This window comes from Amblyomma mixtum, chromosome 2 (genome assembly GCF_055824585.1).
Source record: "Amblyomma mixtum isolate Tamu chromosome 2, ASM5582458v1, whole genome shotgun sequence".
Lineage (NCBI taxonomy): Eukaryota > Metazoa > Arthropoda > Arachnida > Ixodida > Ixodidae > Amblyomma > Amblyomma mixtum.
Genome location: NC_143013.1, coordinates 184,108,362 through 184,128,280, shown reverse-complemented (window position 1 = coordinate 184,128,280; position 19,919 = coordinate 184,108,362). Strand labels below are relative to the sequence as shown.

At 43.9% G+C, this 19,919-nt stretch overlaps 1 protein-coding gene across 5 annotated transcripts in view; it reads right to left on the bottom strand.

The window, feature by feature from the left end:
* The window catches only part of LOC149361789 (monocarboxylate transporter 12-like), a 67,569-nt gene that overhangs the window by 16,136 nt on the left and 31,514 nt on the right, over positions 1–19,919 (bottom strand). For 3 of the 5 annotated variants that reach the window (XM_089572822.1, XM_089572821.1, XM_089572820.1), the window contains exon 2: positions 3,371–3,507. The exons of 1 other annotated variant lie outside the window; for it this stretch is intronic. In XM_089572822.1, the coding sequence (XP_089428948.1) occupies positions 3,371–3,437 (67 nt within the window). In that variant the 5' untranslated portion in view covers positions 3,438–3,507. Of the gene's footprint in view, positions 1–3,370; positions 3,508–15,048; positions 15,107–19,919 lie in introns of those variants that run through there. One more of the 5 variants, XM_089572823.1, reaches the window with a different exon arrangement.

The window sequence follows — 19,919 nt, the reverse complement described above, 5'->3', positions numbered from 1 at the left end:
TGCGTCAGCCTTAGGCATCCCCTAGCCAAAATCATCACTTTATTTCTACTTCTCTTCTCACATCTGCTGCTCTTCCAATGCACTCTCCCGATTTCTCGCTTTAGCATGCGATGATTGGCTTCGGAGTCGAAGTCGCTGTTCGTCTACTCGCCGAGCGCGTCGGGCTGCTAAGAGAAGTGCGTCGAATGTAAGTTTCTACGGCTTTGATTTTCTTGAAACCGATTTACTCAGCGACCTTTGCAAACATACTCAGCGCAAAACAAACTGATCAAAACTTATGAAGAGCACAATACCCATAGCGCAGCGCCAGAGGTTGCCATTTAAACACGTGGGCCAAGAGGCTGCGGCCACAGCGGAATAGTATACAGCAGCGTGAATCAAAGCTAATCTCAAAGCTGATCTCAAAAGTGAATCAAAAGTTAATCAAAACTAAAAGTATGGTAAGTATTTTTCCTGCTCCCTCAGTCTTCGTTTCCTCCTTTGACTTCTTCACGGAGGTTTTCGTTTGAAACACTCACCGCCAGCATTTTGCCCCATGATAATTGTAACTATGTTGAAGCAAGAGCACTAACAATCTGCAGAGTAGCAAGTTGCAATGCAGTTTCTATAAAAGCTAGAGAGAGGCGGAAATGCCCATAGACGCGCAGTCGCTGCGAACCTAACATCAGGGTTATTCGCAAAAGACAAGCATTTCGGGGTCTCATAACATCATTGGTGACCTTTACAGTTCCAGAGATTGTAACTAACTGTTCTATTCCGCATAATGTTCATGCTGGTCCTGCAGCGGCTGTCATAAATGAAGGAACGAAGGTTCATTAAACAATGGCTAGAAGTTGCACGTTTTCTCCATATTCTCCTTCACATATCTTCCTCATACCGCAGTCACAGTGTCGTTACATGAGCCTTTGAAATTGCTTACAACGCTGTGACTTATTTAAAGCTTCACGCAGACATCAGAACAAGGCGTGCGTTTCATATGAAGAGTATTCGGAGCACCCGGAGTAGAGGAGTTAAGAACTGCTACTACTACCTTTTTTCTTCCGTTCTCGCATCTACATTGAAAGGCCGGTACGGTTTCAATGTCGCGTAATGAATGAGGCTATGAGGAAATGAGGAACGCTATGGTGGAGGACTCCGGGTAAATTCAGACTAAATGGGGTTTTCCAACGGGCGCTTGCATGCATCGCACCGCACACAGTGTTCTTTGTTTTATCTATTTCTCCTCTACTGAAGTACGACCCCTGTGTCGAGTCGAATGGAACGTACGACTTAAGATCAGCAGCTCAAACTGAAAGCTTATATGAACTGCACGCAGAAACGAAGACTAGGCAAGAAACAGGTACAAAAACGAAGTGCTGACTTTGAACTAAATTTTTTATTCGGAAGGACTGACGGTCATAAAGGCTTAAAACCCAGTGCGGGCAGGCGAACAAGGCATAAAAAAACACGCAAACAAAGCAACAAAAGCTCAAAGGACACGTGTACAGTAACGTCATGAAGTTGCAATTGTTTCGGCAAGATAATCCAGCTAGACCAGGTGTAACAACACCGAAGGTTTGGCGACACGAGGGTGTGCGATGTGGCGATGAGAAATGCCTCTAGGATCTCCCGACACAGCTGTTTTCTGTGCCTGTCGAAAAAATCGGTACCCCCTACTGCTGTGGACGTACTGTATTATTTTCTTTGCCACAGTCCCGGAAATGAATGACAAGATTGGAAGAAGCGGACAAGGGCTCTCCGCGTCTGCTCGTACTGTCTGAGATGAACGTTGAGGTACCTCCCCCTCTGCTGCCCATAATACACTTTTCCACACAACAGCGGTGCTTTGCATGCACAACTCCCGTGTTGCACGGCACGTATCTGTTCGCGTGTTTTACACTGGACCTTCCTACATTGCTGCAAGGTCGGCAAAATACGTGCTGCGCTCAGAAACGAACTGGAAGAGTCGACGCCTAATGCAGGAAGGTGCGCTGTCAAACACGCCAGCAGATACGTTCCACGCAACACAGGGGTTGTGTACGAAGTAGCGCTCTCGTGTAGAAAAGTGTATTCGGGGCAGAGGGGGAGGTGCCTCAGCGTTAGTGTCATAGCAGGAGCGGTCGCTAGGGGCTTTGTCCGCTTCTTCCTATCTTGTCATCCATTGCCGCGACTGTGGCAAATATACTAATACAATATGTTCAGCGGAGTTAAGAGGCACCGACATTGTCCACAGGCACAGATATCAGCTCTGTAGGAGATAAGTAGCAGGGTCACATCTCATCGCCAAATCGCGCATCCTGTGTGTTGCCAGCCTTTCGGTGGCCTTACACCCGATCGAGTTGGATTATCTTACCGGAAGTATTGTAACCTCGTGACGTTATTGCACGCGTGTCCTTTGAGTTGTATTTGGTTTTTGTCCTTTTTATGGCTTGTGCGCCTGCGCCACTGGGTTTGAACGCTATATAACCATGAGTCTTTCCTAATGAAAAATTCATTTGATATCAGCGCTTCGTGTCTGCGCGTGTTTCTTGTTTATTCTTCGTTTCTTCGCGTTGTTTAAATATGCTAAACGTTCACTATCTCACTCAGCTTTCGGTTGTAGTAAATCGAAGGCCCCTGAGCCAGTGAGGCAGGTGTGTTGTCTTCATTTATGGGTTCGATACCTGAGCATATTACTGACTCAGTATTGTTCACACGTTACCCAGTGTACCATTTCATTTACTTCCATATGGGGACGTCCTACTATGCTACTATGTATTTCGTGTGCATTAAAAAATAAGCCCATCTTTGTGAAGTTGTTTGCGCACGTTTCTTCTGAGCTTCTGAACGCTTTTCCGGCAGCTCTAAATTACACAACCGTCCATGAAAAGCAGCAATCAAACAAGGCCAAAGCTGATAAAAAAGGCATATCAGCACACTGGACTTGAGCAAACAAGTTTCTCGCACCTGACGCAAACTGTTTTCATCGCAGTGATACACCAGGGTATTGGTGCTAGTGATGAAAACAAAAGGCTAATCGCGCACATAATGTGAAAGATTACAGGGGTTGTTACAATTTCTTCCTGTGCGTCAACAGGCATGTATTATTATTACTTTTGTTGAAACTACTCATAAACAGACACCAATACATAAAAATTGTTTTGGGGGAGAAAGCAGAGGGCTCTTGGACATTAACTAATAAACTGAGGTAATAGGCAGTATCGTCCACCAACTGAGAACTGTAAGGGAAAAGTTCTTGACAGGTCCTCTTTTATTCCAGACCCAATAAAGATGATCTAAGGTTTGATGGAAAAGAGAACTTGTATAGTTTTGTCATTTACTTCTTGCTTCCCCAAAACAACGGTTCAAAATGTACGGAAAGAAACTCTTCTTTCGTCATTTTGTTGGTTACCTGATCGGTGAGGAGGTTCGCAGGAGCCATTTTCTGATTTCCATTCTGGCTCACCGCCACTCGGCATTTCTGCGGAGTATTTTGGTCCAGCGAAGTGATTAGCCGCAGTTGGGGGTACCCGCTGTACCTGAAGGCACCTAAATCAAAAGGCAGTTATTAAAAACGATATATATTATATTACGTACAACACCTTGCTATTTGTACACAAAGGGCAAATAAAGAGTTTGCATTTTGCTAGTACAGTACCATCTCAGAGGTAACAGTGTGCTCTGCGAGCTGAATAACTCTCACTAGCTGGTTGTGCATCTCAACTACGTGCGTCTGATATGCACTGGAAAGAACAAATTAATAATATTTGCTCCAAATTAGCCTATGGTTGTCATGTTTTACTAAAGGCCAGGGACTGCTTTGATCTTCCAATTCTACGCATTCTGTATTTCGCCTTTGTGCACAGTCAATTATCTTATTGCCTGGAAGCATGGGGTGGTACATATAAAACATACCTAGATCCTCTTTCTCGCCTTCAAAAACGAGCTATTCGCATGATAACTTATTCAAATAATACATACCCCAGCAGGCCACTCTTTCAGCAGCTTCGTATCTTACCCCTATCAATGGCATATAAACTGAAGATAGCTGAAATAGTAAACAATGTAATAAAATCTAACAACCCCCTGCCCCTTAGTTTATTTAGATTACCAGTGAAACAAATAAGAGCTGCAACTAACAATGTATTTAATTTACCACCTTGCTACAATATGTATGGCCGGAGACTCCTAGAATACAGCGGAGCCCATGTGTGGAATGAAATCCCGAATGAAGTTAAAGAAAAAAATAACTTTTCGGCATCTTTAAAACACTATTTAATTTCCATGGAAATGTAGGAATGGATTCAATAGTGTGTGCTAATCTTGAAGTTTTTTATTTTACACGGTCTGCAGTAATATTGTGCTTGTTTTGTATTTGCACCCCTCAGTAGCCGTAAAGGCTATGGGTCCAACCAACAGTTTGTGTACTGTTTCTGAGAATAAATAAAGACAAAATAAAAAAACTGCTTTTGGGCTGCACCGCGATAGCGCTGGAACAGTGACGGAAGTGAAGCCGCTGCTGGTCTCAAATGACCTATAGCCCGCAACGACGACGCGGCTCCATAACCGAGCCCTCAGCGCTTTTCTAAAAGCTGCCGTTACGGTTTGTGCTTCTCATGGGTGCGCATTAAGCAGCAAAAAGAGATCCAGTTCCGTCTTACGCGTGTCCTGCGAAACATGTTTTCCTTGTTACCAACCCTTGTTACGCTTCTGAAACGTTTTACTCGATTCCAATAGAACTCAATTCGTCTCCAACTTCTAGGCCATTGCACCCGGTGCGCGGAGCAGGAGGCGAATACCCGCACTTCGTCGCGAAACATCCGAAGAGCTCATGGAATAACGAGGCCTTACTGAAACTTTTTGTCCCCCCCCCCTCCCCTTTCCAACAACCTTCTTTCTTTTACTTCCCGTCTTTTGCGCTGGTTGCGAAAAGCTGATCTATAGCCACTACTGAAACGAAAGTACGCGATAAGACAGTAAGCACATGTAGATTACAGCTTATTAGTATCTGCTTTTGTTCCCGTAAACTGAGTACTTGCTCAGGAATCCTCTAATTACTCAAGCATTGAACGAGCAAGCGGTGCACGGAATAATACTAGTAAAAGCAGGGCGGAAGTTGAAGCAGCTCATGCTTTCAGCACATAGACTGAGTTTCATACGGCCGACCTCAACTTGACTGACCTCATCGACGTGCAGGGAGAGGGTCCGATTGGTTTGGTTTGGTTTATGGGGTTTAACGTCCCAAAGCGACTAAGGCTATGAGAGACGCCGTAGTGGAGGGCTCAGGAAATTCCGACCACCTTGGGTTCTTTAACGTGCACTGACGTCGCACAGTACACGGGCCTCTAGAATTTCTCCTCCAAAGAAATTCAACCGCCGCGGCAGGGATCGAACCCGCGTCTTTTGGGTCAGCAGCCGAGCACCATAATCACTAAGCCACCGCGGCGGCCGAGGGTCCGATTGTTTGCGGTCTGCTTCGCAACCAATGCTCAAACAAATAAAGTTGTAAGAAAGGACTTTAATGCAGAGACACACATGATACGTACACAAAGCAGAAAGGGGAAATAACGCTTTTCATTCCCTCACGTAACCAGCCTACAGCGCATCAGCCAATTTTTTCAAAAATTAGGATATTCCAAAGCAAATGGACATTCCTCTGCTATGTATTCTTCAAGCCCCTTCGTTTTCGGGTAAAATCAGGTGTTTCCCATTCATACACCCTTCGCAGTTACGTCAAAAATCAAGCTACACTCGATTTATAACATAAAATATGCCTTCAATTGAATGTAGCTTTCCACTGCGCAAAGCTGATGACAGCGCAAGGACATTAGCTTTGTTTTCTGCTGATTGATAAATTGAAACTTTCATAACGGTTTGGAATAATGACACACCTTTCTATGAGGGTAAGTATCGTCTAAGAAAATAAGGAGGAAAATGGAGTAAATATTTATGCCTCGGCATAATCCAGATCTAGTAGAACATTATCCGTAAAGATCGAAATTGCGATTTTTTTTATAGTAAGCCTAGGTCTACTCCTATTGAAGCTACCAAATATCATCTGATATTCGCCCCGCTAATTCAGGAAAAAATAAATCGCAAGAAAGAAGGCACCTTTTTGTACTAAGCTATATTATGGTGCAGTGATCGATAGAAAATGCAATCATATTAAGAACGTTTAGGATTAATTTCCCCTTTATCAAAGCTTCACGTCTGAAGGCACAACAAAATATTAGCCTTTTTTATCTACAGACGAAGAGAACGGATTTCATAAAACATTAACGCTGTTTTTACACGTTTTGGCGGGCTAGTTGGTTAAGCATCTTGAATAAACAGCGCGAACGAAGACGAGCACAAAAGACAAGAAAATGGACGACACAGCGCTGTGTCGTCCATTTTCTTGTCTTTTGTGCTCGTCTTCGTTCGCGCTGTTTATTCAAGCTGTTTTTACGCTGTGGCCAGGTGCGACTGCTAAGAAACAAACTTGGCAGAAACGCTACACACAGGCTCTACTAATGTCTTTATTGTGTATGCGGCTTTTCAATAAGAGCTACAGCGATAGCACATGTGAACATGAAAAAAGGACAAAAAATTAAAGAATATGAAACTTTCAGCCCCATTTTCAGACAGCTAGCCTACATAAAAACCTAAGAGCACTTGCTGCTCGGCTAGTTAGTTTGGTTCATAATTAAATAGGTTTTAGCAATGACACTACTGCTAGGGAATTGATAGAAGCGTTTTTTATCAAAAAGAAAGGCGACATGTGCGTAAGCGACACATCAGTTGTATTTTTTAACTGTGAAAATAAATTCCCGGAGCGCGCCTTATCATGTCGTTCTTGAGCTTTAGGTGACCCGCCCGCGCATGTGACGACTAGCTTTATAAGTACGTTTCGTGCATGCAATAAAATCAGTTGGAAGTTGGCGCTTCCTCCTGTTACCTTCCTATGTGTCTCGTCTGTTTTTGCGCACACGTCATCCAATTGGAACAAACCCCGAAGTGTCAATCTGAGAACATACCCACATAAAGCCTGGATCTAGACTACATTATCGCAATAGCAGACCTTAGTCTATCATGAAAAGAAAACAGTGCACAGAGGAAAAGCCAAACAGGAAGGAATGCGATAAATACCATAAACACGGTAATTGAGGGAAGTGTAGATTTCCCACGACAAAAACAAGAAGGATAATGTTCGAAGAAAGATGAGCATGAAGGCAGAGCCGAGTCAGAAAGCCAGCGACGACAGTCAATAAAAATTCGGCACACATCGAAGAGCAATAACAAATAGATAAGTGCTTATTACATGGTCTGTTCTGAAAGTAGTAGGACTCATTTTTTTAAACAAAATATATTCAAGAGAATAGTACAAACGATTACAATTTTTCAAGGTATAGCACCCTTCCGCACCTACACGCTGCTGCCAATGAGTTTTATAGTTTTCGTACGCCTCCAGGAACGCCTGGACCGGAGTGCTGTTTAGCTCCCTCGTCACGGCCTGTTGAACCTCCTATACGGATCCGTGATGTTTGCCCTCGAGCGTCGATTTTATTCTTGGGGATAGAAAAAGTATGGCAGGCCGAAGTTGAGGCTGTAGGGGGCCTGAGGCAGCGTTGCCGCCTTGTGCTGGGCAAAAAATCGGGGTCCTCATTCATATACTGAAGATGGTCCTACCGGTTGGCCTTTTCCTCCTCTGACAACACTCCCGGCACCAACTTCCCGCGCGCTTTCCTCATGGATAAGTTTTCTGTCACGATCTCAAAAACTTGGGTTTGAGGAATGCTCAAGTCATCAGCAATCATTCTGATACTCATTCTACGATCACTGTTAAGTAAACGTTTCACTCGCTGCACATTTTCGTTGGTCTTGCTGGTCGAAGGGCGTCTGGAGCGGTCGTCTTCCTCCACTTTTTCCTTACCTTCTCAGAACAGCTTGTGCCACTCAAAAAACACCTGATCTACCCATGGAAGCCTCACCGTAGGCCTCCTTAATCATGTTGTGAGTCTCTTTGCCCGTTTTACCAAGATTTATTCAAAATTTGATCGCGTATCGCTGATCCAGTAAACGCTCGACTATTCTGCGTGACGAGACGTTTCGACAGGGGTTCACAGTACAAGCGACCTCCTCTCCTGAACGGCCAAGAGCCGACTGCTGATTTTCCCCAGCATTCCCAATATCCCCCTTCAACTGTGCCGCACGCGCAGGCAACCTCTCGTCCGCCCGTTCGCCCAGGAAAAAACCAGTCCTACTACTTTCAGAACAGACCTTGTGTGTATATATATATATATATATATATATATATATATATATATATATATATATATATATATATATATATATATATATATATATATATATATATATATATATATATATATATATATGAAAGAAGCTAACAGCCACAGAAACGAAGGGCACAGGGGATTTTTAATTTATTTATTTAGTGGTGTTGATCAATTTACAATATTACTGAATATGTCATCGCTTAAAGATAATTGATTAGAAAAGCAGAAGAAAAAACAACCACATGCCGCCGGTGGGATCCGAACCCACGACGTCCGAATTACGCGTCCGGTGCTCTACCTCTGAGCTACGGCGACGGCTGTCAAATCATCTGCTTTCGGGGGTATTTATGTTTACAAGTAAACTAACCTTGAGAGTGTTCATCAACGCCACCCACGTTCATAAGCGGCGGACGCAGAACGTCCTGAGTTACCGCAGGTGTGACGTAGAATGTCATCGAACGGAGAGGGTGGAAGCTGCGTGAGAACCCTCTTATGCTTCCTATGGCGTCGAGGCTGCCAGAACCGAGGCCCTCGATAAGCAATTAAGCAAACATGGGAAGGCGAATGAGGGGCTCGTTATAAATATGAAAGAAGCTAACAGCCACAGAAACTAAGGGCACAGGGGATATTTAATTTATTTATTTTGTGGTGTTGATCAATTTAGGATATTACTGAATATGTTATCGCTTAAAGATAATTGATTAGAAAAGCAGAAGAATTCGGAGGTCGTGGGTTCGGATCCCACCGGCGGCATGTGGTTGTTTTTTCTTCTGCTTTTTTAATCAATTATCTTTAAGCGATAACATATTCAGTAATATTCTAAATTGATCAACACCACGACATAAATAAATTAAAAATCCCCTGTGCCCTTGGTTTCTGTGGCTGTTAGCTTCTTTCAAATTTATAACGAGCCCCTCATTTCCCTTCCCTTGTTTCCTTAATTGCTTATCGAGGGCCTCGGTTCTGGCAGCCTTGACGCCACAGGAAGCATAAGAGGGTTCTCACGCAGCTTCCACCCTCTCCGTTCGATGACATTCTACGTCACACCTGCGGTAACTCAGGACGTTCTACGTCCGCCGCTTATGAACGTGGGTGGCGCTGATGAACACTCTCAAAGTTAGTTTACTTGTAAACATAAATACCCCCGAAAGCAGATTTGACAGCCGTCGCCGTAGCTCAAAGGTAGCGCACCGGACGCATAATTCGGAGGTCGTGGGTTCGGATCCCACCGGCGGCATGTGGTTGTTTTTTCTTCTGCTTTTCTAATCAATTATATTTAAGCGATAACATATTCAGTAATATTCTAAATTGATCAACACCACAAAATAAATAAATTAAAAATCCCCTGTGCCCTTGGTTTCTGTGGCTGTTAGCTTCTTTCATATTTATAACGAGCCCCTCACACCCCTTCCCTTGTTTGCTTAATTGCTTATCGAGGGCCTCGGTTCTGGCAGCCTTGACGACATAGGAAGCATAAGAGGGTTCTCACGCAGCTTCCACCCTCTCCGTTCGATGACATTCTACGTCACACCTGCGGTAACTCAGGACGTTCTACGTCCGCCGCTTATGAGCGTGGGTGGCGCTGATGAACACTCTCAAGGTTAGTTTACTTGTAAACATAAATACCCCCGAAAGCAGAAGATTTGACAGCCGTCGCCGTAGCTCAGAGGTAGAGCACCGGACGCGTAATTCGGAGGTCGTGGGTTCGGACCCCACCGACGGCATGTGGTTGTTTTTTCTTCTGCTTTTCTAATCAATTATCTTTAAGCGATAACATATTCAGTAATATTCTAAATTGATCAACACCACAAAATAAATAAATTAAAAATCCCCTGTCCCCTTGGTTTCTGTGGTTGTTAGCTTCTTTCATATTTATAACGAGCCCCTCATTCCCCTTTCCTTGTTTGCTATATATATATATATATATATATATATAGCGAAGTATACGCTTCGTTAAAGGAAACATATTTATTCTACTCGCCGTTTCGATCGGAAGACTGACCTTCTTCAGGAGTGATTTTACATTGTTAATGCATCCCCTTTTATAGGGGTGGGTACAGAGCAGGTAAGTGAGAAACACAAATCACATAGCAGGAAAATACACATAAAAAATTATTTCAGGCAGCGCGACCCACACAAAAAAAAAGAACAGGGGGGGGGGGGGGGGGCGAGTGTGAGGAACAGGGAGAAAATACAACGTCCAGATGCGGCCTCTGCTTTGTTAAGCAAAACAGGCTTGCTTGTTGACAGGCGTGTCCCACTCGGATATGCTCGGCAGGTGCGTGGCCGTGCAGCAACTCGAGGGCAGAAAAAAAATAAAAAATAAAAATCTGACCCTTAAAGAGAAACTTAGGAGAAAAAAAAAGAGGGAAAAGAAAACCTTTGAAGCAGTGCTTTTTCTTCCCACCCAGGAATAATGCACCCATGCCCGGAAGTATCGAAAGGAATGTAAAAAATGTAAGCTTACATTGTGAAAGAAAAAAATATTGTGAAAGAAAAAAATAATATAATGTGGCGTTCGCGGGACCACAAAGTGAGCAGACCCAGGAGGGAAGAAGGCAAGGCACACATGTGGCATGCAGAAAGGGGTATGACCTCAGACGACAGGGTCAGTGTTGCTTTGTTTAATTTCGTAGGACTCTGACCTCGGAAGAGAGGTGAGGGTGCCGTAAGTTTCATTAATGCCATTTTGCACTGTGTTAAATTTAAAAATAAAATATGATTCTCGTTGCTCGCGCTCACGAGTGTTTTTGAAGCCACTCTGTAGTATTGTTACTTTAAGTTTGTCAAACTCGTGGCCTTTCTCGCGGAGGTGTTTCGAAAGGGGGAGGTTGGGGAGGGATTGGGTATGTGAGCGGTGTTTAGTAAATCTGAATCGGAAGGAATTGTCTGTTTGGCCTGTGTATTGCATTCGACAGTCGCCACACTCGAGCATGTAAACCACGTTGCTGGAATCGCAGTTTAGATCTTCCCGGATAGAATGCTTAAAATTTGAATGGGTGCTTTTTGCCAGTGCCGTGGTTTCCATGTGTTTGCAGACTTGGCGTCGGCTTTTTTCGCATGGTGTGCAACCCGCAGCTCTCGGTTTATTGACTGTCGAATGGACAACATGGTTTTGCAGATTTTTTGGTCTTCTATATGTTACTTGGGGGACCGTTGTGAAAACGTTTGAAAGTCGGTCACTCTGTTCTATGATATTAAAGTGTTTTTTCAGAATGTTGTTAATGTTCGGGAGATTATTTGTGAAGGTTAGTATGAGATTACAGCGCTGTGATGTTGGCTGAGATTCCTTAATGACATGATTATTATTGGTTGCTTCTGCCTTTTTAATGGCATCGTTGATTATAGAAGACGAGTAATGTTGTTTGTTTAGGGTGTCTCGCATGCGATTAGCATCTTCGTGAAAATCTTCCGATCGTGAGCAAATTCGTTTGAATCTGATGGCTTGTGAGTATGGGATTGAAGTTTTGCAGTGGCGTGGGTGGCAGCTGTTGAAATGAAGATACTGTTGTCTGTCTGTGGGTTTTTTATATACACTAGTGATTAATGTACTTCCTTCTATTCGAACCGGAACATCCAGGAAGTTAATTTCATTGGTTGAGTAGGTGTGTGTGAAAGAGATATTGGGATGGATTTTGTTGAATGAGGCGATAAAATGGATGAGTTCGTCCTCGGTTTCTGTCCAAACTATGAATATGTCATCCAGAAAGCGTTTGTAAAAAGCTGGTTTTGTTGGATATGAGGAGAGAAAGTCTGATTCAATTTTGTTCATAAATATGTTGGCGTAATTTGGAGCCATTTTTGTGCCCATAGCTGTACCGCTAGTTTGAAGATAATATGAGTTGTTGAACTCAAAAATGTTAAGTTTAAGGACCAAATTTGCAAGTGTCTCGACGGCACTTGGACTAGGGGTGTCTAGAGTTTTGTATTCTTTATATGATCCGACCATTGCCCGAATTCCGTCGTCATGTGGGATGTTAGTGCAAAGTGATACCACGTCCAGGGTAACTAGGAAAGCGCCTTGAGGGAAAGTGACAGTGGATAATTCTTTCAGGAAGTGATTAGTGTCGCGTATGTAAGATGGATGTTTCGGAGGTATATGTTTGATGAGCGAATCGATATACTCTGAGATCGGTTCTGTTATTGTGCCAACTCCAGAAACAATTGGTCTCCCTGGATGATTCTGTTTGTGTATTTTCGGGAGCATGTAGAAGCGCCCAGCGGCGGAGTTTCGTGGCGTGAGCGCCTTACCTACTCGCGGTGGTAATTCACCTTCATCTGTTAGTTTTTTGATAGTTTTTTCTACGATGTTCTTTTGCTCAGCGGTCGGGTCTGATGGGAGTTTAGTATAGAATTTTGGGTTGTTGAGCTGGCGGTTGCCCTCCTGAATGTAGTTATCTCTGTCTAGAATAACTATGCCTCCACCTTTGTCGGCGGGCTTAATGACAATGTCGGTCCGTTTGCTAAGGGAGCCTAGGGCGTCACGCTCTTTTTTTGTGAGGTTTGGTGGCCCACATTTTCGTGTCCCAAAAGCTTGAAGAATGTCCTTTTGTACCGCTTTTATATATAGGTCTAGAGGTTTGTCCCTACCAGTTTTGGGTGTCCACTGTTCTTGAGGTTGGGGGTACCGAACATTATTTGTGTTCGGTTTGTCGAAGAAATATTCCCGTAATCTGAGAGTTCGCGAAAAGTTATCTAGATCCTGGAGTAACTTGTACTCGTTATACTCTTGTAAGCAGTCAAGTACTCCATGCTTTCGCAACCTATATATATATATATATATATATATATAAGATAAAGTCAGCAGAACTTGAAAAACATAACAAGATTTAATTCACGACACTTCGGTTTTCAAGTTCTGGTGACTTAATCATATATTAATCAATCAGCTGCCTAGAAATAATTTTTGATATATATATGTGTGTGTGTGTGTGTGTGTGTGTGTGTGTGTGTGTGTGTGTGTGTGTGTGTGTGTGTGTGTGTGTGTGTGTGTGTGTGTGTGTGTGTGTGTGTGTGTGTGCGTGCGTGCGTGCGTGCGTGCGTGCGTGCGTGCGTGCGTGTTTATACATGAAAATAAAATATACCACCTAAAATATCGTCAATTACATTTCTAAAGGATAGGAAAATAGGTTTGACTGAAAAAAGAGCGCACAGCTTTAGCTCAAAGCCAGAGGCCACAGGCCAAGTTTACAACGTTTCATAAAGCACGTTTTTCATGAATGCAGTGACCGCATGGGAGTAAAAACCAACGCCACCCATTTCCGTATGAAATGAATGTTCATTAGAAATAAAATAACCTGTTTATAATTCCCGACGCGTAAAAGGAAACACATATCTATAAAAATGCTGTCTTTCACACACTGTGAAGTAAGCAAAGTTTAATGTTTGCTTCTTATATACGAATAAAATAAACTTGTTATGTGTTTTTTCACTTAAGGCTTGGCTTCCTATATATGTATACAATAAACTTTGTTACGTTTTAATTTTTTACTTATGGCTTGTACGGATATTCGATAATTGTAAATATTTGTTTGAATGGTAGTTCATCCCAGATATTATTGCATCCGAATGTTTGGAATACAAAGCCCCAAATTATTCGCTTCAAGCAAAAAATGTATTCGGAACACGCGCATTTTGTGGCATCGGTTCAACATGCCCATAACGCATCCGTGATGGCACCGTTGCGCGCCCGCAGCAAAACTCCGAACTACATGTGCAGTGGTACCGTCCTGCGCATTCGCGAGGCAGCGGATGTGAGTAGGCGCGAGTAACCCACGAGGTATGTACAGTCTTTGTCAAAAGTAACCAGGTTGCACGTTTTTCTTTTCAGTCGTATATTAAAGCTATTATGCCAGCCCTCAAGTTCTAAATCTCTGTATGGTAAGAAGAACCTCTATTCTCACGTTCAGAGCACTTCTTGATCTTTAGGGAAGCCATGCAGGCTCTGTTATACGAACGAGAAGCAAACCGTGCAGCCTGGTTACTTTTGATAAAGGCTGTACCTGCCGGGCATCGGCACCAATGCTACCAGAATAGCGCGCGCGTAGAATCCGGCAGAGCGTCCTACACGACTTGGAGGACGCGCGGCACCCTTGACATCTACGAGACGTTTTTGAGCTCACTGCAGCTGCAGCTCTACTATGCACGCTGTCCGCTAATGAAGTGAAACGTTGCGAGTAGGAGAGGTAGCCAGCACAAGGGCCATTGAGATTCAGAAGGGTCCCCCTTTTTTATGCCAGAGGCGGGAGTAGTGATAGGATGGGGGAGGTAGAGGCATGAAGGGTGCAGACAGGTAAAGCCGACTACCTGCACCACTCAGTTGATTTCGCTGGTCAATGAAAAATCCGTCGCCTTTAAAAGCGTGTTCGCATTTTCCTGGGCGATGTGGTACACGGCGAGTAATATTAGTTTCGAAAGGATTCTAACGCAGTAGGCGCACTCAGTCGTAGCAATAACTGCGCTAGCACGGTTTCTTTTTAAGCAGTAACACCACCTCTTCCATTAGGAGACGAGTGCGATCAGCTGATCACACCGAGCGACTTAAGGCGCTCTTTAACCCAGCTATACCTTTTCCAGCGGTCGGATTATTAGGGTTGTCATTGGGCTGAATCTGCGCATTTATCTCAAGAGAAGTTCCCAATACCTGTGATCAACAGGTTTTTCGCAAAGCTAATCAAATGCGTGGCAAAGTTTTCAAAATGATTTCTACGCATGCGCAAGCTACAATATTACGAAGCTCGCAGAGTGTCCACAACTGAAACCTAATGTCAAGAACATACATAGCTCAAAAGCAGCGACAGGAGGAACCTACCTTGGCCCGACGCCCCCGTCAGTGCCAGAGGGAGAGTTCAAAACATCCGCGCACACAATACGGCTAACCAGCGGAGAGTAACCGAGCGGCAGAGATGCGTTCGGATGCCCACTATCTTCGACGCAGTTTCCGTCGCTTCCAGTGACCGATAATTTGCGCTGCCGTGCCACGCCAGTTCAGAAGTGCGGTACTGACCTCATTTTAATATCTGCAATGCGGTGACTGGAGAGGTCCCCCTTCAAAGCAATAGTGGGCGAAACAGCGTCGCTATCGCAGCGCTATCTATAGCGCTTATATAAAAGAAAAACAGCTTACTTGCTCACGGCCAAAGAGCTAGCGGTGACGAATAACGTACCTGCCGGAGCTTAAGATGAGTTGACGCCCATTGCGGTCGTGTCACTGGCCGTGGGTACGAAGAAATTATCTGTCATTTACTAAGGGAGTTGTTGCCAATAGTTCAGGTGGGCTGCAGAAAAAAAAATTATTGAAGCATAAGAAAAATGTCGAGAAAAAAGTGGCTGGGGTTCAACGTTTCTTGGCTGTAGTTATACGAGCGAAAGCTCTGTTAAGCATGGTCTCCATTGCCTCAAATCAAATGTCAAGGTCAGTGCCAAAGGTGAGGGCTAATGGTGAAGGTCAGGTAACCAATGGTCATGGTCATAAGGTCACGTGGTCATACAACCATAGCTTGAGCCATACCATCAAGCTGTTGTGTTCAGTTTGATCTTGTAAGTCATTGAAGGACATTGTCTCATCCACATCGAAATCGGAAGTTATACGCCTAGGAGTAGAGCTCTCGCTATAAAAAACAAACGTCACAAAATGTTACAATGAATATATTGCTTCATAAGCCGGCTGAGTTGCTGGGCGATAGCCCCGTATACATGCAGCATTACAGTGGTTATGCTTAGTTTCACAATGCCGGAGATGCGCGTATACCTTTTGGCTCCAAAGACACATTCGCGCCTGAAACTTAGTTCACCATGAGGGTGAAGCAAAGAACTGAACTAGGAAGAGCCGCTCACGAAGTCTCATGCGTGCTTGTACGACCATGAAATTTATTAGCGTGAACACGGGAGCGCGTGGCAGATAGCCTCGAGCCCTACTCGTTGAAATACGAGGCGGCTGCTTTTCACTACGTGGTAGAAATTGTTACACCGTCTTGCCTGCTTGCAGCAAGCCAAATGACACACCTCCCGTTCCACTTTGTTTATGAAGGCGGCCGCCGCGTATCAACACATGAAGTGTTCGAGGCTATCGGGCATGAGCTGCCGTGTTCTCCCTCATAAATTCCGTGCCGTTAAAATGAACCGCATTTCGTTTTATAGATTTTACAGGAGACCTAGCGCCTAGGAGACGTTTTATAAGACACCTCAAGAAGTAGATGTGGAAGGTAGCGGAGTCATACAGATGAGAATGCGCCATAATTGTGCGGTTTCATCAACGCTGAACTCTGGAGAGAAACAATAGCTGCGTTAAAAGGTCTCCGTCCAAAGAGGATAGAGAGGAACAAATTGAACTTGAAGTCTTGGTTTGTAGAGAAATGCGTAAAAATGATAGGAGAAAGATGAAGATTAATGTTCAACTAATGACTTTGATTGAGAGACTTCGTTCTGTCTTATAAGTAGACATTTATGCCATGATGATAAGCAGGAACAAGAAACCCACATAGGACATGTAGTGTGCGCCCTGCACATGTTTGTACACCTTGAACTCTCTGCTTCTATTACGCAAATGCCTACTTCTAATGTTTTGGGCACAATGCGCACAATTTGCTTAAGCCTCTCTGAAGGTCCACTGAAAGCATTGCAGTTGAAAGGCCGTTCCAGTTTGTTGCGTTTTTCCTTTCCAGAGGCGCACAAATGTTAGTAGGTTTAAAAACGCCAGAGAGCTGCTGATGTCAAAAGTAAGACAGGAGATGGGTGTAAAGCAGATTGTACTTGCTTGGACAGCAGCGAACATGACCGCTCCGACAAAGATCCTTAATTGTGCTAGAGCTTTTTCATCCGCACCGAAGCTTCACACTGCCTTGACGCTTCACACAGAGCATTTCCCAGTACTTCATAGCGCCATCTTATCGTTTTTTTTCACCGTACCCCTTCACCACGACCCATGCTTTCCCAAAAAAATTGTCCTTCTCATCTTCTTTCCTTTTTTTCTCTGTTCAATTTTTCATTCTACTTTTGCGTTATGAACTTCACCTCCTGCTATAATTAATCTGGAGCTCATGGCTTCAACATTCCTCCCCACCCTTCCTTTCGCACTTTCTCCGAAGTCGCCACGATTTTTTTATGCGAAGCATATTACTAGAGGTACACTACAGCCCTTCGCCGTGGTTACGCGCCGTGCACACCACGTGACACATGACGTCACGACAGAGGAAGATGAGGGTCCACCTCGCGCCGTCGCTGTGGTTGCACGCCGTGCAGACCACGTGGTACAGTGACGACACACCACGTGACATACCACGTGATACATGACGTCACGAAAGATCGCCGTCACGCGCTGGGAGAGGGAGAACGATGCCATCGCCCAGACACCGGACTGTCCTCGAGCGGCATTCCCGCGCATTTCGAACGCGCGTTCACACTCGGTGTAGGTGAAACGCTCGCTCCACCGGGCAGGCGGACGCGGCTTCCGTGGCTATCCAGGCGCCCACCCAACGCGCGTCTCGGGGTTAGTCGGCGTTCCGCTGTAGCCATGCCGTTGTCTTCCCCCACGACGAAGGCTTCTAGTGGTTGTATTAAAATGATCAAGTATTCAACCAAGGAAAGCTATGCATTAACAAGACTAGCCATCAATATGCTTCGCATCTGACCAGGGTTAACCAAGTTAAGCCTCAGCCATTTTTTCGTTCAGTTTCCTGTTTCGCTCCACCTTTCCCCTCCATCTTGATATTTCGTTCTGCCACGCTGCTTACTTTCGTTATCTGATATTTTCAGGCAAACGCAGGCAGTCATACCAAGCGACCTTTCGAGGTGGGCACAGAGCCTTTCAAGCCCACAGTCTCTGCGCTCCGCTCCCCCGCAGTCTTTTCTGTTGAGTTGTCCTTTTCCTTTTCAAAGTTTGCAGGCCAGCCGTTTAATTCCCTTTAGCAGCCATCATGCTACGACAACGTTCACTTTCTCTATCCTAACACCCTTCCCCATGCCCAGCCTCCTCCCCCTCGCCGGGCGTTCCTCCTGTGGGTGTAGACCGTACTAAAACCTCCCATTGGTGGACTCTTTGGCCAGACGAACACAAGTCTTGTTGTCGAAACGATGGCAAGCATCCTGAGGCTTTCCCCTCCCTTGTTCACTTTTTGAATAACAATAAACCATCTGCCTCCTGATTACTGCGAGAAATTTAACGAGTTGCTACATGCTATAAGATAGAGAACTGCATTCCATCGCAAATGATTCTAAAACACGCTATTCTTTTAAAAAACAAGTGAAAGAAGCACTACTGCTAAAGGTTGCAGATTATTATCAAATGTCGTGATAATATTTTGATTTTATCGTGACCTTAAGAGAAAAACCTGAAATAAAAAACAAAAAGGCAACTAATACGAGCTGGCTCATATTGAATGTTAACTCAGAACCGGGACTGGCCTTCAATCGTGGTTGTTGGCGAGTTATACCCTGATAACGTTTCCAACCTGATGTTACCTGAGACGTCACCAAAGAATGTGTGAAACTGTTTTGTGCTGTTAGCTTTTTCTTGTCGATACTCTGTTTTTGCTTTTATTACTTATGTATATTTCTTTCTTTTGTTTTGATTGTCTTGTTGGCTTTTTCGTGTCGATGCTCTGTTTTCGCGTTTATTACTTATGTTTATTTCTTTTTGCTTTGAATTGAAAAAGACTGCGCTTGAATGTGATGTGATTTCTCTAATGCACAAGGTCTCCTTCAGCAAATACTGCCACTGTCCGCCGCACAGCGTGCGTGAAGGTCACGAGGCCCCGTCAGGCGCCATATGGACGCCTTTTAACTCTTGAACCTCAGAAGATATAAAAACCAAAAATTTCCAAGTATATGTACCCCGATTCTGCTGAAATAAATTTCATTTCATTAAGAGAGCATGCAAGCGATGTAAAATATGCACGAGAAGAAAAAGCATAGGAAGGCTTCCTGGTTAGCCGCCTTATGAATTCCAAAAAATGTTCCACTCATCTTGACAACTCCTTTACTAGAAGGAAGAGCAAAGAACGTGTCACACCAGGAATAGCGGCATAGGAACAGATATGTAGCTTTGGGAAGTCTGTGCCAGTTGCGCCTGTATCGCCCTCTTCATCAAACAAAGGACCCATATGCGCATGCTTTGACGAAGACCACGGCTCGAAGAATATATATGTGTATATATATATATTCTGCTTTTCTAATCAATTAGCTTTAAGCGATAACATGTTCAGTAACATTATAAATTTATCAACACCACAAAATACACAAATAAAAAATTAAAAAAAATCGCCTGTGCCCTTTGGTTTCTGTGGCTGTTGGCTTTTCTCATATATATATATATATATATATATATATATATATATATATATATATATATATATATATATATATATATATATTAGACCGTCAGTTTTAGGGCACTCGAAATAGTGAGCTGCATCCGCACTTACAATTGCAAGTCTACTTGCTGCTGAGGGCAAAAAAAAGAAACAGTATTTATGTACTACACAGCTGCGCTAATCATACGCAACAATTCTGGAGAAAAGCATTTTTGAGCGGGAAACCTTTTATGGGTGCATTTTTCCCCTATGATGCCTTATTTTACTCTAACAGTCAACATATCCGAAGATCGAACGAGATCAGTGTCACATTTCTTTCTCTAATAAATTTTTGCTATCGTGAAAAGTGTTCCCCATTGCTATTCTCTAAGGC